The sequence below is a fragment of the Aedes albopictus genome, chromosome 1 (assembly GCF_035046485.1).
Source record: "Aedes albopictus strain Foshan chromosome 1, AalbF5, whole genome shotgun sequence".
Taxonomy (NCBI): Eukaryota; Metazoa; Arthropoda; class Insecta; order Diptera; family Culicidae; genus Aedes; species Aedes albopictus.
Genome location: NC_085136.1, coordinates 200,684,066 through 200,707,436, shown reverse-complemented (window position 1 = coordinate 200,707,436; position 23,371 = coordinate 200,684,066). Strand labels below are relative to the sequence as shown.

Sequence of the window (23,371 nt, the reverse complement as noted above, 5' to 3'; positions counted from 1 at the left end):
GACCATCTCGGCCAGACGGGCGTTTGAATTCCGTTCCCGTGCGCTTTACGCCACGGTACGAGTCCTTCTTGTAGTCGTCACGTTCGAATCTCGGAGCCCTGCAATAAAAGAAAATAAAATAACCGTTATAACGTTTGTAGATAATCAATGCAATGCGCCACCCTCTCCTTTAATCGACTAAAAATTTACAAAAACCCAAAAACAGCACCAACCAGACGCACACTATCGATGTAAACCGTTACTTTCTTCCCCAACTGACAACAACGACGTCACAAGTTTTGCACAGCTGACTCATCATCATCAACAAGATCAGCAACATCTGCGAAACCCGTTTTTCGCAGCTGAAATTCACTTTCCGCTTGTTCCTTGAACTTGAAATCGCACGATGGCGATGATGGGAAGCTTCCCGGTGGCGGCCGACGTCAGCTGACGTCACACCGAGCAGCACGTTTTCGCACACGAAGTAATGATCTCACACAAGCTGTTTCAGATTGCGACGCCATTTTGATTTTTCCACTCATTATTTGAAAAACGAAATTTACGGATTTATGGCTTACTTCCGCGATGCGGCACAGACAAAAATCGTTCAGAATGAAAGTAATTAACAGTTTTCCAATATTCAAGTTCTTTTTCTACATTAAAGTTATGATGAAACGACTTCCTGAACTATTATAGCGTATGCCACGTGCAGAAAAAAAACCTTTTTTAGTACTTACATTTCACTGAATTCTTCGCTGTTCTCCTTGTCGACTGTAAATGATGCGGTCGAAAAGTAATGCTGCTGGAGAACCGATAAATTCCTCCTCTCTGTTGCCAGGTACCTGCTCTGCGGGTAAGGAATGGCTTCCGGACGCTGCAAGCAGAAGTTTCTTGCGGCGAAGATGGAACTACGACGTGCGCTACTAAAGGGCGTCGATTTGCTGCAAGCAGAAATGATGGCTGCGGTTAGTACGCGTTTCGTTTGTAGAATGAGCATGGTGCTGGATGTTGGTTCCCGGGTAGATGCTTCCGAGAGGTATAGGTAGGTAAAACAGGAAAATTAGGGTAGCGGCTCAGCCGCACTTGCACTTCCACCAACGCCTGTCTAGTAGCACTACACGAGCACGCGGACCCAACACTTGCGATGCTTACCTAATCACAGTCAATGATGGAAAGAAACCGTGCGCGAAAGCTGGATTGAAAAGGGACACGACGAGAGAACGATTCGTCTTCGTTGGATGCGCACGAAGTTTGACAGCTAAATTTCCCCGAATCAGCTGTCAACTGCAGGGCTGGTTTGAAGGGATTTTTTTTTCATCGCCAACAGAGTTGCCAGACCAACATGCCAAAAAAGTTCTACTTCAGGCCAAACATTTCAATAGGTCCTATCTGCATAGAGCTTGGTGACGTTTATTCACCTTTCTCTTTCAAACATGCAGGCGGAATAGGATTTGTTGTCATCAGGAAAGGTTTCCCGATGAAAACAAGCTCTATTTGAGAGGCTCTCTTTGTTCACTTTCTCTTTCATTTCTTGCAATGTAATGATACACTTTTCAACTACTTTTGCAGTACAAATCAAAAGACGATTGTTTTGACCTAGCTAGGTGGTGCGAATAGAAACGGTTTTATTTTTCAAGCTAGCTAACACACTCCTACACACTCCCGGCATACAGCTTGTGAACACGCACGGGCGTCAGGGATGGGAACGCTCACTTGCAAAGAGTTACATTCACTTGCTATTTTCTCAGCTCAGAAGCGCCCTATCAAGAAACAATGTATGGACGACTTTTGCCTTTTGGTTTTGTCTAAAAGTTTGCCGAATTGAGTATGGATCGTACATGCATACCAAAGTCGTGACAGAGCTGTGAAAGAGACTCTCCACGAGGTAAGTGTAATTTACATTCACCTTGTGGAGGTTGCCTTCGCAACTCCCTCACGCCTTCGGTATGCGTGTGCGACCCATACTCCATTCGGCAAACTTTTAGACAAAACCAAAAGGCAAAAGTCGTCCATACATCATTTATTGATAGGATGCTTCTGAACTGCAAAAATAGCAAGTGAATGTAACTCTTTGCAAGTGAGTGTTCCCATCCTTGACGGGCGTTCAATTTTCTTGCAACCACCTCTCTCAGCGCGGTTGTCAAACACGCCGTCGCGACGCTGTTCGGAAATGGTAAACATGATCAATCCACCATCATTCCGATTTTTCTCTCGTGTTCAAAGTTTATTATTTTGCATTCGCGATGGAAATTTTGATGGATAATTGTGACAAAATTAGCTAAAATAGGCTCAAAACAATGTTTATCCTTCTCCTCGCTTTCCAACGGCTTGGCTGCGGCAAATGAGGATAACGTGACAACAGTTTTGATTATATCCGCAGCACCTAGATAACAATACTCTTCAATCAATCACACTGGTTCAACAAGGTTTAACATAACCTCCATCTTCAATGTTTGGCTCCCGCTGAGAGAGCATATTGAGTCAGTCCGCGACACTCAGGTTTTGACCATCGTTCTATGCAAGGAGACAAACATAATTCAAATAAACAGCCGAGATATTAACGAAAGAGAGAGAAACCAAAGAGAGCCTCTCTTCTGCAGATAGAACCTTTAGACATGTTTGGCCTGACTTATGAAAATTTGAAGAGCAAAAGGTGAAAGAACTCGAAAGTGTCGTGAACTTTCTAAAAAACCATAAACATACAAGTACATATCATTCGTGCAGTTGAAAATCGGATTTTTTGACACGCGAAAATCGATTTTTCTCCTAAAGCGTTTGTCGGACGAACGTCGGGTACAGTGCGCTGGATAGAGGACCATAGGTCCGCTGTTCAGCGCATTACGTCCGCCGGAAGGTTTGACGTATGGATTTTTGAGAAAATTCGATTGTCGGGTGTGGGGAAACTTCGGATTTCAACCGCGACGACAATAACGAACATAATCGACAACATGGAAAAGAAACATCGACAAAGAAAAGTCCACGACTGCTGAAGCAAACACAGGCAAGATGAACCAACCCATGGTCTTAGCCTGACAAAAGAAAAAAAAAGTTCTGCCTCCCGCCACCCTATGGAAAAACGGCAGCAGCAATGCTGCTGATAAAACAAAACAAAAATCCGTTCGTTGGATCACTAATCGGTAATAAATCTGTAACTTTTTCCACAAGCATCCAATCGTTTTGCGGTCTTCGAAGGAAAGTTTCATAAATTATTTTTTTTCTACAAGAAACATTGAACGATCTGAATTAAGAAGACAAAGAGCAACCTCTGGGATTTTTTTTTGTTGGACCATAGACTAATTTCAAGACCTCGATGTACCATAGAAAACGATCAAATTTTCGGTGACCAGTCCGGTACCCAATAAATATTCATAACCGTGTATTTTTTTCCGTGTAAATTGCCTTTTGTGTAAATTTTATTTAGCGTGTTACACTGATCTGACAGCTCTGACAGTAAGGGAGTAAACATAAATTACGTAAAGTGAGTACCGAGGATTGTTCACAATCTGCGAACTTGACTGCGGAAAAAATTGCGACCATGACGCCGCTGGTGTAACCGTGTAACTATGGTGTAACTTTTCCCATAGTAAAACCTAAACGGAGCAATCAAACTACCTAATTTTTGGGTCGATTTTACTCAAAGCTGAGAATATCGAATAAACTAGTTACCCAAAATTAGGTTGTTTTCCCTCTTTCCCTCACCGATGTTGTCAAAAACAAACAGAGATGCATCTACCCAACGGGGGTCCTTGAGCCCAATAAGCCAATTTTGGGTAAATGCAGGTTTACTCAAATTTGGGTTGAATGAGGGGGGGTCTTGGGTTGAATTTACCTACTTTTAAGTAAATGTTTTTGCTGGAGGTGAAGGCAATTTACCTAGTGTGAGTTTAATCGATTTACTCAAATTTGGTTTATTGGGCCGAACTATGGGATTGCGTCAAAAGAACTCAATTTTGGGTAGTTTGGTGGCTCCGTGTATGCAAACTTTGAACCGCTTGCGCTAAATAAGGTCTTAAAATTAAAGACGAAATCTCGCTTATATTGAATAATATGATCAAGCATGGTATTCTAATCGGAATTGTACTTTACTCGAACTTGAAAAACAAAGGAATAATGAGTGTTCGGAATTGTCAGAGAAATTACTATTTTTTTGTAGCAGTCCTTTTTACGATCAGCTCAAACTATAAATATATTTCAAATTAGTACTTCAAACAAATAAATCTTCACGAACTTACAAGAAATAGTCTTCCTTCCTCTGCGATCTTTTCAATCCATTCCCTGTGGTACTTATAGCGAATCGTTCCAGCGCTAATCCTACATTTCAGGATACAAATTCATGAAATAGTATACGATTACTAATGCGACCGTTCTACTTACGATCGGATTCGACCTGATCAGCTTCGGAATTGTCAGAGAAATTACTATTTTTTTGTAGCAGTCCTTTTTACGATCAGCTCAAACTATAAATATATTTCAAATTAGTACTTCAAACAAATAAATCTTCACGAACTTACAAGAAATAGTCTTCCTTCCTCTGCGATCTTTTCAATCCATTCCCTGTGGTACTTATAGCGAATCGTTCCAGCGCTAATCCTACATTTCAGGATACAAATTCATGAAATAGTATACGATTACTAATGCGACCGTTCTACTTACGATCGGATTCGACCTGATCAGCTTTCGGATTTATCGCTATGTGTCGTTTTACCACCGTGTACTCCGCGGACGTATAACTTAATAATTATTTCTGGCGTTCCACAACCTGCCAACACCTGCATTCGATTACTATTCTACGCTATACAATCACAATCTAAATAAGAAAGTTTAAGCACTAATTCCACTTCTCCGAATGCAAATTTGTTTTGTTTTGATTTCGCTCTTTTTCCCTTCATTTGCATACACCTATCAATAACCTTCTACCGCAGTTGACCGGTCACGCATAACATTTGGCTTGTTTGTCTTTCTCGGTTTGAATCGACGGTTGGTGGAGCTCGACGCCGTAACAATCCCCAGCCCGTAACTCCGGTAGCCGGTCATCGGTTATTCCGGAATTACCTTCAGTTACTTCCCAGGTCACATATTTGGCCACAACTTGCCATAACGAATCCGCTGGTCTGGCTGTGCTGTCTGCCGCAATGATTCTCCGCACTTCTGCTCCCCGTCGACCGTTTGTCCATGCCCCTCCGCTTCGCTTCTGCTTTTTTTTTTTACATCTAGCTTCCTATTTGTACTTCTCAATCGCAACTGGTTCACCACAACTCCTGCCGTTTCGTCAACTCCGAGTATAATGCCGCTTTGTTCATACAAACACCACCTTCCAAACGTACCTGGATCCTTCTCTTTGATCGATTTACCTTTTTGTACCTTGACATGACTAAAAGTGTCCTCGGATTTGTGCTGACGAGATCTGTTGTCTTTATGGGATTGAAACTCCTTCACCAGGTCGTAGCTTTGTCCGCTGAAAACCTCACTGTGATAGCCGACAACATGTGTATTGGATGATTTTACATCACGGCTAGAACCATATATTGTCCACCCCAATGCTGACTCGACCGCTATCGGTTCTCCCGGGCTACCCAATCTCGCATCAATCGGCGCCATCGTGTGTAGATTATTCAATCCGATTAGAATTCTCGGACGACTACTCCTGTACGACACTACCGGTAGGTCCCGGAGGTGTTCGTACCGCTGTGCCATCTCCTGAGCATCTAGTGACTGCTGTGGCAGTGCTAACTCAGCTACGGTACATACTTCATTCATTAGTAGCTGCTGTTCACCTCCGATTGCTGAAATCTTCAGGCTGATTCGCCTCGAATCCTTCTCAACGCGCGCTACGTCTCCGGTCCAATTTATTTCTAAATTCTGCCGGATGCCATCCGCACCTAACTGGTCTGCCAGCTCGTTCTCAACCATCGTGATGGAAGATCCTTCGTCCAGAAGAGCCATGGTTGTTACGGACTTATCCCGGAAGGTCAATGTTACCGGAAGCATTCGGAATAGGATGTTACTTTTCTGTCGGTTTTGGGCATTCATAGCAACTTTTCCCAATCTCGGATGCAGCAACGGGTTGTGCATCTCCGTGCACCCGTCAATAGTACATCGCATCCTGAATTCGCACGCTGTATTGCTATGGTGGTTCAAGCAAACATTGCAGAGTTTCCATTTCAGTACAAACTTCATACGATCCTCGGGAGTCATGTTCCGGAAGTTTCGACATAATCCTAGTTCATGATTTGATCGCTTACAGACTTTACACACCTTTTGACTGGATACCATCGCTGCCGGCTGATTTACAATCGTTGCACTATGATTGAAGACCGCTGATCTATCCTTTTCCCATCTATTCCCGAAGCCAGAGCCTCCTTGTTCTTCTTGATGTACTTCTTGGAAATCGACGGACACGTTTGCTTCGCAGGCTTCAGCAACGATTTCCGACAAGAAGTTTGTGAAGGTTCGTAGCGTTGTCGCCTTCCTCCTCTTCTTGTACCGTACCCATCCACGTTTGTCGCTATCAGGAAGTTTTTCCACTAGTTCCTGCACCAACAACGGGTTAACCAGATGTTGTTTCAACCCGGCAGCTTCCAAATGTTCGCAAAGCTGCTCCACTGCTGTTCCAAATGGAATAAACGTCGCCAGTTTATCAGCCCTCGGTGGTTCCAGCCTGTGCACCTTTTCCAAGTGACACCGTAGCAGTTGCTCCGGTCGACCGTACAGCTGTCTCAGCTTGCCAATTACCTTCGGAACGGATTTCGGAAACAACAACTGCCCTCGGACACTTTCCAGTGCTGGCCCTTTTAGGCTTTCCTGTAGCCGCACCAGGTTCTCGACTTCGGTGAAACCACATGCCTCGTTGGATGCTTCGTAGGAACCAATAAACAACGGCCACTCTTCCGGTTTTCCGGTGAACACGGGTAGATTCTTTGTTACTCCGTTTCTCGCTGCCATCTGCAGCTTCGTTGGCACGCTGCACCGGTTCCCCAGCCCGTTTTTGACCACTTTCTTCACTTTCCGCTTCAGATCACCATTTTTCATCCGTTCCTCATCATCTTCTTCGGTTTCCAATTCCTCTCCACTCTCTTCTTCTGAGTCGGAATCTTCCCCTTCTTCCTCCAAATCTTCTTCACTATCTTCTGATTCTTCTTCACGCCGCGATATCTTTTTATTTTCTTTCTTCTTATCCGTCTGCCTCGGTACTATTCCTTCTGGATTTCTGGGAGGAGTTCTCAATACATTCTCCTTCTTTTTGCTCCTGTCTCCTGTCATCTTCTGCTGTCTCATTTCCTTCTGCACATTACACATTTTCGCTTCGAAAGAGTCACGCATTCTCTTGAACTCCTGCAAATGGTACCTCTCGTCCGTCAGGGCCTTTTCCATGAGGATTTTTTCATCTTCCCGCTCCTTCGCCCAAATCGCGTTTTTCAGCCTCATCTTCTTCTCCTTCAACTCTCGCTCCATATCCATCCGCTTCTCGAGAATGATCATTTCAATCTCCATTTCCCTTTCTCTAGCTTGTTGTTCCACTTCCAATTCTTTCAGACGATTTTCTAAATTGGAACTGGCATTGTTACCTGATTTCGCTGACCTAATACTAGACCTATCGGACTCATCACCTAACGCTTTATTTTTCTTACTATTCTTCTTCTTCTCCTTCTCAATCTTTCTCATGTACTCACTGTACTGCTGCTGACACTCAGTTGCCGGACAGAACCACTTGACTTCCTTTGTTGCCTCCTCCGCAGCGCCAACACACCGCGTATGGAACCAGCGGTCACAGTTGTCACACCCAATCATCTGCTCGTCCTCTTCCGAAGTCGTCCCGCAAGCGCCGCAGGCGGTCATCGTCAGCTCTTCTACATCCAACATCGCTTTCGAAGTTATGTCCGTTATTTCTTTTTGAGTTTGTTCGGAATTGTCAGAGAAATTACTATTTTTTTGTAGCAGTCCTTTTTACGATCAGCTCAAACTATAAATATATTTCAAATTAGTACTTCAAACAAATAAATCTTCACGAACTTACAAGAAATAGTCTTCCTTCCTCTGCGATCTTTTCAATCCATTCCCTGTGGTACTTATAGCGAATCGTTCCAGCGCTAATCCTACATTTCAGGATACAAATTCATGAAATAGTATACGATTACTAATGCGACCGTTCTACTTACGATCGGATTCGACCTGATCAGCTTTCGGATTTATCGCTATGTGTCGTTTTACCACCGTGTACTCCGCGGACGTATAACTTAATAATTATTTCTGGCGTTCCACAACCTGCCAACACCTGCATTCGATTACTATTCTACGCTATACAATCACAATCTAAATAAGAAAGTTTAAGCACTAATTCCACTTCTCCGAATGCAAATTTGTTTTGTTTTGATTTCGCTCTTTTTCCCTTCATTTGCATACACCTATCAATAACCTTCTACCGCAGTTGACCGGTCACGCATAACATTTGGCTTGTTTGTCTTTCTCGGTTTGAATCGACGGTTGGTGGAGCTCGACGCCGTAACAATGAGAAAATTCGAAATAAGTAAAATGGTAAATAGTTCTACTTTGACATTTGAGGTCAACCTTGTGTGACTGAGCTCGACATTTTTCACACTGGGATTTCAAAAATGTTCCTATCTGACATACACGGTGAAAAAAAAATCACTCGAAGTATGTGTTATAAGCCAGGGACGAGACAAAAGGCCAAAAAAATAAAAATTATATATTTTCAACTATGGTTAATAAAAACGTCAAATAATGAGTAAATATGTACTCTTGAACCATATACAGTAGACGTTCGCTCGGTGCAAACGCTTTAACTGCAATGCTTTTTAACTGCAAGTCCGCTAAGTGCAACAATTTTGCAGTTATCGCACCGCTATCTGTCAACATGAAATGTCAACAGCCATGCGATGTTTTTTGTATGCACTTTTGCTGCAACGCGATGTTTTCCGAATGCAGTTTGCTGCATATTTCAGCAACTGACATTTCTTTGACGTCTGTCAGTTGTCGCAGTTATCGAATTTTATTCGGTAAGTGAAACGTAAACATGTTGCAGTTATCGAACGTCTACTGTATTGTGGTTTAAAACAAGAATCCCGATAGGACTTTAGGAGCCTATTATAGTTTCACCGATTGCGCTGAAATTTTGTACAGTTCATATGGGACCTAAATGGGATCTAAAAGGTCGACTAGAGCGAGGATTTATTGTTTTCCATTACAAGCGTGTCCCATACTAATACACATATGGGGAGATCTACTTCTGGCGAAAATGGGTGTTTTTTACCCATCAATGGGGTTTCACCACCAGCCATGTGTAATGTGACCTTAAAACATCGCAAAATTGTTTTGATCGAGAAATGCATTCCACACCGGGTGAGCGAATGTCATTTTTGGGACATTTTAGGTAAAAAGATGCCAACACTTTCTCTTGGTAGCTGAATGCAGTCCACCATCATTCAAACGCAGTTCTGACTTCTGAGTTTGTTGTATTTCCATTGCAAGGAAATAAAAATAAAAATACGGCTTCGTTTCTCATTCGCGGCAGTAGCATTCGTTTGCTAAAGTTTAGTAATTACAGATTGATCAGCACCGAACCGAGTGGACGAGCGTTAAAATAAAAACGAGTGATTTTGGTATACATACTAATGCAGTCAACAATAACAAACCGAAATTGACGGCTGCAAATGGCAAAGATGATAAGCAGCACCCCAGCGAAATAGTGTCCCGTAATAATTTTGGTTGCGTAGGCAGATTTTCAGCAGCGAGTCGGTGTTACTACATATTGGAATCCCACGACTGAAGATGAATCTTATGGATAACAACCCGTTCGGGAATGGACTGCTCTATGCGGGCTTCAATCAAGATCAAGGTGAGTACATGGATGTTATTTGGTCATTTGCCTTTGATGATGCATAAGAAAATGGGGACATAGGGAGGATGGCGTCATGATTGGTCGTTCCCCGGAATAATGTTCAATTTTGATCGAACATCTACAGACGGCTATGTCATTGCGTTTTACGACATTATCACAAACTGGTGAAGGATGGTTATCAACTTCGTCGTATTTATATGATGCAAGTTTGTTTTTTTTTTAATAATTCAAAGTTTTTTTTTTATCTTGGGATGATACATGTTTGAAAATATGTATGCCAACCTGGGTACATATTTTTGATGTATACATGTGTAGTTTTGCTTAAGATTATCTACCTAGTGATTTCCTGAAAGCTACCAATGATACCTGGAGGAAGCTGTTCCAATAGTTGCTAAGTTAATGAAAAAAAAAAAATCTTGGCGTCATTGTCTGAGGTTTTTGAAAAGAAACACAAACAGGTTTATTGGTGGTATTTCTAAAACGTTATTTCCTTCAGATTTACACAAATATTTCAGAGAAAATGGATTATATGTCGCTGTTTGTAGAGCTTTTTTTTGGTGTTGGGGAAATAAGCTGAACTTTTGTGACATGTCCCGTTTTGATATTCGCATCTAGCTAACTAATTAGGTACCATGTGTCAATAGTAATCTCTGTTTCTACCACGACTTGTCGTCTCCCAGGAAGGTGCAATAGAATTTATAAACTTTCAAGGCCTTCCCAGGTTCTGCAGACTAGATCTCACTGGCCACTATTTAGAAATCTTTGCCTGCGCGTGTAAAGACCACACCTGCATAAAACGACACATATCACGTTGAATTTGGTCAATATTTTTCAAGTGATACCTGCTCGGGCAATGCCCAATAGCGCGGGACACAAAAACACATTTCACTCCTGTACACTTTTTGAGTTTCATTGTGGCCCCATATCAATTGTGCAAAATTTCAGCTCGATCGGAGAAACCATATTTTAATGCCAGCCGTTTTAATTTTTCATACGATTTACTATGGGGAAAATCACTTTTTCAAAGAAAAATCTCCACAGGTTACCCCTTAACCCCTACATATGATTTCTGTTGGAAATTTCATGAGGAACCAACCTTCCGAAGACCGCAGGCGATCTAACGCTGTTAGTACACAGGGTCAAGTATTTGTCCAAAAAGAAAACAATGCACAAACATCTTTTGACTCGATTGAATTTTCATTAGTGTCAAACTGACGTTCTTTCCTTGTCAAATATTTGACCCTGTGTACTTCAGGACTAAGGCATATGGCATGAGACTTTTGGGAGGTCAGATTCCTCGTGAAGTTTTCTATAGAAATCACTCATAGACTTATTTTAAGGGAACAAGGGGTGACCCCAAGCGATTTTTCTTTGAAGAAGTAAATTTTCCCTATAGTAAATGAATGAAAAACTAAAAATGGCGGGCTAAAATATAGTTTTCTCGATCGATCTGAAATTTTGCACAGTTGATATGGGACCAAAATGAAACTTAAAAGTATACAGGAGCTAGAATTTTTGCATGTTTTATATTTTCCCATATAAACCGTGTCCCAGGCAAATGTCCAATTAGGTACTAGTCCAGTGTATGTACATAGAACTCTGGGTGGCCACCAAACTATAAATTCGAACCACTTTTAGCAAGCTCGTCTGCCATTTCATTCCCTTCAATGCCACAGTGACCTAGAACCCAGTATAAGTTTACTGAGGTCCCTTGACACAGTCCCCGCATTGAAAGGATGCACTCCCAGACAAGCTTTGAAGTGCATTTGTAAGCGTGAGACAATTTGTGCAGAGGAAAGCATTCTTGAATTATTATTATGCTTGTGTTCATTCGCACCTACAGTACCTGATCATTGTTTGGGGTCATGCTAGCCAATCTAACTTGCCATCTCTTGCCTTTTTCTATGTAAACGTCAAGCGACAAGACAAGCAGCGCTCTCTTAGCGTATCAAGGTGGAAGCTCTCTGTAACAGTGTTCGTGATTTCTCATAAGAGAAGGTGGTGTGCGTATGTTTTGGTATCCGCATACAATCAGTAACGCACACTGCCGCATGAAGGTTGTACTTTCATCCGCGTATAGCGCTGCGGTAGGGTTCCCCAAGGTTCACCCGAGTGGGTATTCTTGTTATTCTTATTCTTTGCTACTGGACAACTGTACGCTAACTCATCACACAGTATATTAACGCTGATACGTGGACTTTGCAGGCTGCAAACATGTTTTTTCGTTTTTGATATGCTGAAAAATTCAAAAGCACATTGTAACCTTGTTTTTCCAACTGGTAATCATATGTATAATACTCGTCATGCAAATAACTTATTGCGTTCCAGAGCATCTACTTGTTTGGGACATATGCGAATCACGTCTTATGGTCCGTCGGTCTATAATGTTTTATCCAACTATCTTAAAGCATTAAACAGTCGGTTGTCATTCAAAATCAGATTAAAAAAACACTTTAAATAAAAAACCAAAGAATTCTTGTAACTGCCAGATTGTTTTTTTTAATTTTTGTTTTCTTATGTTTAAGTTTCTCGTTTTTTTTACAAATATCAGATTTATATTCTTGTTTAATAAATAAATGCTGTTAAGATTATTATAAATTAAGTATCAACTAACTAACTATAGGCTATAAGGAATCCCTTTAAAAAAACATCGTTCCTGTGGGAAATCTCCAAGTCAAATGTAGTTGTTCCTCGTTCAAGCATAGTTTCAGATAGGATATTTCCTAAACTGTATTACATGTTATTGAAATTATTTTGTTATTGATAAAAAAAATAGTAAAATAGTAGAGATACGTCCACTACCAGGGGGCTCACTCAAACTTTTTGGTGTGGGGGTGAAGATGGTTGCATTAAAAAAAAATGTGCACAATGTTTTTAGTGCAGCATGCCTCTGGGAAAATACATATTTGCAAATAGGTTTTTTCTCTCATAGCAAATAGGTAATTGCGCATTGTAAAATAACAAGAAGCTCTGCTTGAAACACTGTAGGATAGTGTCCCATCACCACTGAAATCCTTGTTCAAACTTTCGAGCCATCTGTATAGAATTTGATTGAAACTTGACTTGCCAGCAATAAACGTTTTATTAAGGTAATTTTTTGTAAAGTTTCCCTTTATCAGTACAGAAAACCAGAACCATTCTCAGAAATTTGAGACAGCCGGTCCAAAAATATCTCTGGTTATTGGGATGCACATTTTTTTTTGTAGATTACTGGAAGACATATCGGAGATTTCTCAAGGTGTTTTGTTATGAATTGTTCAGAAATGCTACAAGAGCATTGTGCAGGATTTTTACTAACAAATATTTTCCGAATGTGGAGAATTACTCTTGCAAGGAATTTTGTATAAAATAATTGAGAAATATTGTAGAAATTCTTCTTCTTCTTCTTAATGGCTCGACGTTCTCAATGGAACTTGGCCTGCCTGTCTTCAATTTAGTGTTCTTTGAGCACTTCTACAGTTATTAATTGAAGGGCTTTCTTTGCCTGCATTGCATGAATTTATATATTGTGAGGCAAGTACAATGATACACTATGCCCAGGGAGTCGAGAAAATTTTCCCGACTGGAACGTGAATCGAACCCGCCGTCTCCGGATTGGCGATTCATAGCCTTAACCACTAAGGCTAACTGTAGAAATTATCCCAACTATTTCACACCTTTACTCTTGCAGGCTGTTTCGCTTGTGCCACGGACAATGGCTTCCGTGTATACAATACCGATCCGTTGAAAGAAAAAGAACGCCAATACTTTCCGGATGGCGGAATCGGTCATGTGGAGATGCTGTTTCGGTGCAACTATTTGGCCCTGGTGGGAGGCGGAATCCGTCCTTTGTATCCTCCCAACAAAGTTCTCGTTTGGGACGATCTCAAGAAGGCACCGGCCATTTCGCTGGATTTCAACGCACCGGTCAAAGGTGTCCGTCTGCGGCGGGACCGTATAGTGGTCATTTTGGAGGGAATCATCAAAGTGTACACTTTCACACAGACACCGAATCAGCTGCACGTGTTTGAAACTAGCCAGAATTCACAAGGACTGTGTGTGCTCTGCCCGAACAGCAATAAATCGTTGTTGGCATTTCCTGGCCGTAGAACTGGCCACGTGCAGATCGTTGACTTAGCTAATACGGAAAAGGCCCCACAAGAGATTATCGCCCATGAAACGGCCATCAGTTGCATTGCACTCAATCTGCAGGGGACAAGGCTCGCCACGGCCAGCGATCGTGGTACGTTGATTCGGATCTTCGACACGGCCAATGGGTCAAAGGTGGCAGAACTGCGACGTGGTTCTAATCAGGTAAATATAGGCATTAGAAGCATATATAATTGAAAACCCTAACTTCAAGAATTCCGTTCATACATAACAAAAGAATAACTGCAGTGCTTCAAAGAGACAATGTAAGGGGCTGTCCATTAATTACGTAAGGGAATTTTTGCGATTTTTCGACACCCCCTCCCCCTGTTTTTGTATGGAAAGCCAAATATTTTTGTATGACGCGTAAGATTTCTCAAACCCTCCCTCCCTCTACAAACCCTTACGTAATTAATGGACAGCCCCTAAAGTAGATTTTGGCGTTGAATAACGTCTTTCAGCAACTTTATTCGTTTGATCGAGTTTTTCATGGTATTGTACGGTACAATTTGTACCTATTTGAAGCTTCCGAGTTTGGTTCTAGCTCCAGTTGGTGGTTAGGTTACACAGGGCAGACTACGATTCATTTTTGCATTAATCGTTTCGCATTTTTTCTTTCGTTTAGGCTAAAATCTACTGCATTAATTTTAACCATCAATCTACGGCGATTGTAGTGTCGTCAGATCACGGCACAATCCACGTATTCAACTTGGACGAACCGAAGAGCAAAGAATCGTCCAGCTTGCTGACGAAATACTTCACCAGCCAATGGTCGTTTTGCAAATTTTCGATTCCACAGGGTCCACCGTGTATCTGCGCATTTGGCTCGGAGAACAACTCGGTGATAGGTATGTATGCTTTAAATTTTACTAGTTGTTAGAACTCCCTAGTAACTTCTACCTTTTATTGCAGTGATATGCGCAGATGGACACTACTATAAGTTCGTCTACAACAGCAAGGGCGAATGTAGTCGAGAAGTTTGCTCTCAATTTCTAGAAATGACTGACGATCACACATAAAAGCACTTTGGATTATTTAGATCATCATGGACAGTGATAGGCGTGGAATTCTGGTGTCTTAAGGACGAACAATGTGTTATTTTAACTTGAACGCTACTGACTCCGCTGCAAGGAGCGAGGAGCAAAAGCGGCTTTATTTTAGATTCTATATTATGTTCGATCAAGGCTTGTCTGGAAGCGGAGCGGAAATCGAATAGAACATCCTACTGGTATACACAGATAGTTTATATCGAGTATCATGCATTATTCATAACAGTACGATTAATCTTATCTAATATTACATATTGTATGTGAGCTAAAAAGTGCGGAAAGTCTATTTAACTACACAATTCAATAAATATTTTTGTTGGACAATTCTTGTTCTACCACATTTTTTATTTAGTTTTATAATCCGAATATCCATGTCCATACACATTTATTAGAGTGGGGCGGGGCAAGATGGGTCAGTGCCATTTTCGGGCGCATTGCTCATGTTTTGATTATGTTAATATTTTTGTTAGATGATCAGCATGAATATACAAAAGTTTGGGTCATTGATTGAAAAATTATTCACTCTCATTGGAAATAAAAAATAAAATGGTTTTTAGCCATTTTTCTTATGCGATACATTTCATATAATCTCCACATAAACGGCCGCGGGGCAAGATGGGTCACCTTCAATTTTGAACGTATTTTTAGAGCATTCTAAAGTTATTTATTTTTTATTACAAGACTATCTCATAAATGACTTTAATCAAGCGGAATGAACGCTCAAAACTATAACATAAAATTATGATAGTTTTTTAGTGAAAACATCGATTTTCAAGTCGCCTTAGCATCACTCAAGTCGTAAAGTTTTTTATACTCTAAATAAATTTATAAAATGTTTACTAGTAGCTCTCGTTTACTCAGTATGGATATGGAGCATGTATAAATGCGGAATAAATCTTATATTTTGACATTTTTCGTTGAGAAAATGTGAATTACTTAAAAGGTGACCCATCTTGCCCCGCACTTTTTTCACGGCGCAAAATCGATCACTTTTTAAAACTGCTTGTTTAACATCATAATTTTGTATTTAATGAACTTTTTATCGACTTTTAGCATAGCCAGCTAGTGTATTAAAGAGTAGCGGACGAATACAAACCAATACGATTTGTATTTACAAAGTTATGGATATTCATCCTTAGGTGGGGTCTGGTACGTTTGGCATAAGGCCGTTTGGCATAAAGACATTTGGCATAAGGACGTTTGGCATAAAGGACATTTGGCATAAGGGACGTTTGGCATAAAGGACGTTTGGCATAAAGAATATGTGAAACATATTTTCCCTCTGGAGAAAAAATTAAAGAACAGCCTTCAGTGGAAAGAAGGCAAACTTGTTAGTGGTGCATTATATTGGATCTCTTATTTTCGAAATAACCTTTTGCTTCCATGAATTAGATTTTTTTCCGGAGGGGGAATATTCCTTCTTTTGTATATATGCTGTTCTTTATCGATACAAGCAATTTGGATTCCGGTATTTATTCTTTCCAGCAAATCATCCTTGTCTGCATATTATAACCAGAAAAATTAATGCAATATAATGTATTATCCTTTTTATGCAATTCTGTATCATAATTTATATTTTATACAACTCATTGTGGTATCATAATGGCCAATTTTTCCGAACTGGTTCATTATGCAACTGAAATGAGTTGCATAATGAAAAATAGTTGAGAAATATAATGCAACTCAAATGGGTTGCATTATGAAAAAATCATTGCATAAAATTTTGTATGGAACTCGATGCAAAACTCGATTTTTTCAGCACTCGTAGTATTTATCCAACTCGGCAAGCCTCGTTGGATAAATGTACGAGTCGTGCTGAAAAAATCAACTTTTTGCAACTCATTAAGGGTAGTAGGGGCAATATGACCATACGGGGCAATATGAGCCACCTTGAATTTGGCCTTATTATCAAATTTTGTTCTGTTTAAAGCCTTAGGATCTTTCATAGGATGCTTCAATCATGTCTTACTGTAAAAACCGTACCAAAATTCGATTCTGAAATGCAAACATTAATGAAAATGTAATTTTTTTGCTACGAACGCAAAAATGTTTAAGATTCAAAACTCCAAAATAAGCTTTTAACAGATAACTCTCTACTGCACAGGTAAATATTCCATTGCAGTTGATACTCCTACTATTACTGAGCAGTTTGTGAACAAGTCTGCATTTTTTCGAAACTGAAATTAAAATAAAACAAGAATTTTCCGAATCTAGTCTCTACGGGGCAATATGGTCATACCTGCTCGGACCAACATGATCGGTTTTATTTTGTGACCTAACCTCCAAATTTTGCTGTCAAAACATGAACATTATCTGCAGAATCATGGTTCATTACTGGTGTGAGGTTACAAGCGGCGATCGGAACAAAAAAAGAAAATTTCTTAACCATTTAATGGTCACATAGCAGCCTGAACGCCGCCAAGACACAGGCGTCACCACAGATTGCATCCCAATCTGAAACGTTCAATGAAACCATATATTTGCAGTCTTCGCTTGGAACGACATCCTCTTTGACAACGGCCAAGGAAGGTTGTTTTAGGAATTGTCCATAAATGACGTAGCATTGGAGGGGGAGGGGGGAGTCCTTGATATTGCTACGAGCCATGAATTAAGTAATATGGGAAAACAAATTACGGGTGGGGAGATAGTATAGAAAATTGGCCAAAAATGCTACGTAATTTGTAAATGCTCCCTTACTGTGTCTCCTTTCGCCCGTTCATCCTCAGAGGGTGAGAGTTGGAACCAATGCCATCGTTGTCATTCTTGGATTAATGGCTGTGATAGAAACATGTGCCTATGTTGAATCAAATGTTGCGTTTAATAGAAAAATGCGATGAAATCTGCTTGTTTTTTATTATTTTGAAACGAAAACAATCGAATTTGTATAGAATACACTGAATTGTTGTTGAATAATCATATTTTTCTATTTCTCATTCTTTATGAAACATTGTCCAAAAAAACGAAAAAAAGTTTTAAATGGTGGCGCATATTGCCCCGCCTGGTGGCTCATATTGCCCCGTATAGTTGGGAAACACATGAAAATCAATGGTTTTCAAAAGTATTTCCCAACAATTTACAAAAAGTTTTTTTCATAATTTATCGGTGCAATATGAAGGGAAACACTCCTAAGCAAGGTTCAACTACATTTAAATAATTGTTTATTGAGTTTTTCTGTGCATTTCAGAACGATTTCTTAGGTGGCCCATATTGCCCCGATCACCCCTACATAAATAACTATTAAAAATACTTTTCGTTCTTTGACGATGAGTTTGTAGTTCATTTTTTACTGAAATCATTTCATGCCAAACAGCCTTTATGCCAAATGTCCATTATGCCAAACGTCCTTTATGCCAAATGTCCTTCATGCCAAGTTCCTTTATGCCAAACGTCCTTATGCCAAATGGCATTATGCCAAACGGCCGTATGCCAAACGTACCAGACCCCCTTAGGTGACCCATCTTGCCCCGCCCCACCCTATTTAGAGTTTACGTGACTGGAGTACTGGCAAGAGTTCCCGAAGAAATCCAAAATACAACCGCTTTAGTAATTTTAGTAAAAAAAACTCCTGGTGGATTCTAAGATGGAACTTTTGAAGGAATACTGAACTCAACACTTATTTGTTTGTTTTGCTAACGTGAGAACTAGTACACGACATTCCTCGAGACAGTGTCCGACTGGCTACGTCGAATTATTGTACGTTGTTCGTACTCGACCGAGATCAAGAGAAATCAGTTGATCGTAGTCTTTTTTCGGGCTTAGTGTGTGTAACAGACTATCGCCCCTGCTAGCAAATGTTTTCATGAGCGATTTTGAAACCGAAGCTCAAAAACACATACATCTTAAAAGTTTGGAAGCGCTATGCAGATGATGTTTTTGCCCTTGTCAAAGATCGCTATTTGTACCGAAACAGCACAGCACAGTACAGAACATCACGACCCTACAGCTTATAACAGAAGAAGTTATAAAAATTAGCTTCCCAAAAAGTCACAAATTTAATTTTTTGTGTTTATTGTAGAGGCTTTAAATTTCAAATTCATTCGCCTCTTACTCACAAATTTAATTAAATATACACTCCTAAAAAGATTCACCCACGCACCAAATGCACCATGTACAAAACGCTAATAAGACCAGTAATCCTCTAAGGGCACGAGACATGGACCATGCTCGAGGAGGACTTGCCAGCACTCGGAGTTTTCGAGCGACGCGTGCTAAGGACGATCTTCGGCGGTGTGCAGGAGAACGGTGTGTGGCGGAGAAGAATGAACCACGAGCTCGCTGCACTTTACGGCGAACCCAACATCCAGAAGGTGGCCAAAGCCGGAAGGATACTGTGGGCAGGGCATGTTGCAAGAATGCCGGACAACAACCCTGCAAAGCTGGTGTTTGCAACTGATCCGGTTGGCACAAGAAGGCGTGGAGCGCAGAGAGCACGATGGGCGGACCAGGTGGAGCGTGACTTGGCGAGCATCGGGCGCGACCGAGGATGGAGAGCGGCGGCCACGAGTCGTGTATTATGGAGAAATATTGTTGATTCAGTTTTATCTTGAATTTGATGTAATACTAAATAAATGAATGAATGACACTCCTACGATGAGGACTTCATATTGTACATAGGAGTGATAACACGTTACGCGATCTACTATGTAACTTGAAGGACAAAGTCCCACCGGAAGAACAATCTGTCATATACCAGGTACCTTGCAACGACAGCCCGGCGGTTTATATCGATCAAACACGCCGCAAGGTTAAGGTACGTTTGAAAGAACATAAAAACGCAGTGGAAACCAACAAACGTAACGAATCCGGAGTTGCAGCACAACGGTACTTCTACACATAGCATAAATTAGAAGAATGCGAATCTGATCAAGGCAGTTAGAAAGGCTTCGCATCTCAATGCCTGGGAATCTATGTTCATATCAAACGAAACGCAGCCATTGATGCACGATGATGATCCCCCCTATCACATCAGGTCTTTTTGGCCTGGTCAAAACGACTACGGAATTCCTTTGGAATCCTAAGAGCACCTGAAGGGGTGCAACCAACAAGTCATAAATCAACAAAGGTACATAAATATAAAGGGCATATGGATCAATGAATAACAGAATCAATTAAAATCTTAGATAAGTTATGTTTTAATAGTCATCATCTCAACTTACCATTCTCGCCACCGAAGGCGCAAAGTTATGTGTCCGTTCGACAAAGCATCCCGCTGGAACGATCTCGGCAATCTTCTGCAGCATATCCTTCGAAGTTCCACACCCATAGATGTTCAAATGTCGTAGATTGGGACATCGTTGGATCAACTTGGTAAGATGATCACTGGTTACCCAGGCGCAATTAATCAACCTGACGTTCACCAGCATGGGTGGCCAAATCGGTCGGGCTCCTCCATGGGTCACTTTGACAAACTCCAGTCGGGTGAGACCTGGGAAATGGTCGAATATTGGCCCGATGATATTGTTTTTTGCTCTGCACTCATGCAGTCGTAGCTCTTCCAGGTTGCACATCATTCGCGCCAAGCTAGAAACAAATGCATTCGATGGGAAACTAAACCGTTGGAATGAAAGGGACTTGAGATTCAGAAGCTGCCCTATGCCGCCTCTGAAATAATCTTCGTATGTTCCGTATTTTACTGGCCTTCTTCCAACCATGATTAGTCTTTCTAGGTTCTTAAGGATGCTTATGTTTCTCAAACAACCGGCATCCAATGAGTCCATGTGCAGTCCAAGTTGATGCAGCTCCAGGCAGTTTTCAAATATAGCATCAATGATTTCGGAATCGATTAGGACTTCTTCAAGTTGAAGAATTCGAATCCTTCGCAGCTTTCGAACAAAGTTGGCCATTGCGTTGAAATGCGGTAGACTGATTGGGCAGATTTTCAAGTCCAGGAGCTGAGGGAAACTGAGTTCTAGGAATGACTCGATTTGCAGCCCATGCGGATCGAATGATATTACTGATACTGTTTCAAGCTGCTCGGATAAACTAGAGAAGAGTTGCAATTGTTCATCTGTTTCACAGGTCATCGTCAGGTGCCTCAAGTTTGGTATTATTTCCGGTTTTGGCGGAGAGTGGAACGTAAGATACGATGGAGACACCTGCATTTCAAAAAATCTTGGGTTAAACATATCTGGATTCCTTTTGATGGTCAAACTAGTTAATGATGGGAATATTTTCTGCTCTTCATCTACATCAATCACCACCGATGAAGAACGTTTCGTTAGTAAATCGGCTGATAAGCCTCCCCAGTTCATAAGACGTCCTCGTATCTCAAATGACAGGGCCGTCAAAGATGGACGATTCTCAAGAACTTCTTGCAGTACGATGTGCAGCTTCTCTTGAAAACAATAGAAATAGAACACCATCTCTAGACTCAACAACCCGTGCATTGGATGGAGTAGCTGTACAACCGAATATAAACTTTGCTGTCTACAGCCTTGGAACACTATTCTCATGTGCTTGTACGGCCTGTTAGACGATTGTAGTACTGTCCCAGCACTGGCCAGACCATCCAAATTTCGAATGTCCAAAGAAAGGCACAATCGGTTCATGAACTTGGCCGTGAACGCCAACTGGTTCCACTGACGGCAAACGAGCGACGCGGTCAGCCGACTACGGAAATTTAGGTGATCGAAAATCATCAAGACAACCTGGAGTTTCGATAAGAACCCGGATTAGTACAACCGCTACAATTTATTGAAAAATATAAATAGAGTACTCACATCTGATGGTAAATCGGGTAGTTCACGTTGTTCTTCAGGGACTTCCATTTTAAAACATTCAAATTTTCAAATTTTTGGGGCGACTTGCAGGTAACATTCAAACAAATTCCTGTTAGGGCGAGATGGACCGTGACCGGTCTTAGCCGTCTGCAAGAGACACCGCAAAGAAAAAAAAAAATTCCTGTTAGTAAACAAAACGTCAGCATGCTTAATGCACCCGATGCACTTTCAAAGTGACGTCAATGCAAACGATGCAGCTGCGATGTTTTTTTTTCAGTTCCGGGCAGCACTGCAGGGTTGGACAAAACGCTTCGTTTTCGCTGATTCTAGTTGAGCGTGCAGAAAATTTCCCATCACGTCTTCAAGTTTTGCGTACATAAACAAACGAGCAAGAAAAAACGTCAAAAAACGAATCAGGATTAGGTAGTGGCCAAGCAAGCAACGAACGAAATTATTGCTGAAAACTTACGAATTAGTTCATAAACTAGCTTAATAGTTACAATGGAGGAAACGGACGTGCACATCGACGTAAGCGGCAACATGGAACCGCCGAAACAGGAGCCCAAATCTGGTTTTAACATGTCAGCGTAAGTTGAGAAGTAGACATCGTACGATGATCGAGATGATGACTCAAGAGTATCAATCCAATTGGAGGTCATCGCACCTATTGGATTCAAGCCTTTACTATATTGTTTTGAATTTCGTTTCAGGTTTACCAGTTTTGCCCGCATCCCGAATATGTGGGACCTGTTGAGGCTTACGCGACAGAACGTCCGGCCCTGGTCGGAGTTTTTGCAGACTTCAAACTTCAAAACGGTGGCCAATGTTCCACGGCTTACCAATCGAATCATCCGGAATCTGGGTTATTTTCAGAGCAATTATCTGTTCGTTTTTCTTGGGCTGATCGTCTATTGCTTGTGAGTATTATCTACTGCCTCGAGGAAGTACATGACGAGTGTTGGGTCGATAAACATACTCAATATACTTAACCCGTTACTTCATCTCCAGGTTGACATCCCCACTGATCCTGATCGTTTTGGGCGGCGTGTTCTATGCGTGCTACAAAATCAAACAGGCCAACGCTCCCGTGGCTTTCTTCTCCCGACAACTGAACACAAATCAACAGTGCATCGCGGTCAACGTTGCTTCGATCCCGTTGCTGTACCTGGCCGGAGCTGGTGCCGTGATGTTCTGGGTTCTGGGAGCTTCCTTCTTTGTGATATCGCTACATGCGGCCTTCTACAACATTGACGCCATCGTCACCGAGGATACGGAATCCTTCCTAACGGAAACGGTTTAAACTGTCGAGCATCGTCGAGGGAGTCAATTATAAATTCTAAATCTTTTCTACTGTAGCTTAGCGACATCTCCGAACACTAACGGGATTGTGAATCAATATTAAAATCTCTTAACAAAATACGTGAATGACGTAGTTGGTGTACTCATAGTAACCATATTTTTTGTGTTTTTGCATATCCTAATCAACTACACAAGCAAAGCAATACTTTGTGTTAAAATTTCCACTATCCGAAGAGTTATTATTTGACTTAATATTAGATGATCAATATACGATATTTATCACCTCTTTTGTTTGAAGCAAAAATTGTTTGATAATTAATAAAACGATAATCATCACAGTA

The 23,371-nt window shown here is 41.1% G+C and overlaps 4 protein-coding genes across 5 annotated transcripts in view; 2 read left to right on the top strand and 2 right to left on the bottom strand.

Moving 5' to 3' along the window:
* Positions 1 to 1,086, bottom strand: part of LOC115263730 (uncharacterized) — a 9,814-nt gene extending 8,728 nt beyond the window's left edge. Inside the window, exons 1-2 of one of the 2 annotated variants that reach the window (XR_003895790.2) lie at positions 717 to 1,086; positions 1 to 98 (exon numbers count right to left, since the gene is read on the bottom strand). Coding sequence is in view for 1 of the 2 variants with exons in the window: in XM_029867004.2 (XP_029722864.2) it covers positions 1 to 98; positions 717 to 976 (358 nt within the window). In the remaining variant the exon portion in view is untranslated. The remainder of the gene's footprint in view (positions 99 to 716) is intronic. The other variant, XM_029867004.2, reaches the window with a different exon arrangement.
* Positions 1,087 to 9,409: 8,323 nt separating this feature from the next.
* On the top strand, positions 9,410 to 15,352 carry LOC109432157 (WD repeat domain phosphoinositide-interacting protein 3). The gene is made up of 4 exons (XM_029867003.2): positions 9,410 to 9,832; positions 13,506 to 14,128; positions 14,589 to 14,811; positions 14,876 to 15,352. Exons 1-4 carry the CDS (start codon positions 9,766 to 9,768, stop codon positions 14,980 to 14,982), a joined length of 1,020 nt encoding a protein of 339 aa, XP_029722863.1. The 5' UTR covers positions 9,410 to 9,765; the 3' UTR covers positions 14,983 to 15,352.
* Positions 15,353 to 20,120: 4,768 nt separating this feature from the next.
* Positions 20,121 to 22,034, bottom strand: LOC109423475 (uncharacterized). The gene is made up of 3 exons (XM_019698444.3): positions 21,920 to 22,034; positions 21,732 to 21,847; positions 20,121 to 21,659 (listed from the first exon to the last, which is right to left on the bottom strand). Exons 2-3 carry the CDS (start codon positions 21,777 to 21,779, stop codon positions 20,160 to 20,162), a joined length of 1,548 nt encoding a protein of 515 aa, XP_019553989.3. The 5' UTR covers positions 21,780 to 21,847; positions 21,920 to 22,034; the 3' UTR covers positions 20,121 to 20,159.
* A 71-nt stretch (positions 22,035 to 22,105) lies between these two features.
* Positions 22,106 to 23,371, top strand: LOC115263729 (prenylated Rab acceptor protein 1). Its single transcript, XM_029867002.2, has 3 exons — positions 22,106 to 22,318; positions 22,442 to 22,648; positions 22,740 to 23,371. The coding sequence occupies exons 1-3, from the start codon at positions 22,233 to 22,235 to the stop codon at positions 23,029 to 23,031; spliced, it is 585 nt and encodes a 194-aa protein (XP_029722862.1). The 5' UTR covers positions 22,106 to 22,232; the 3' UTR covers positions 23,032 to 23,371.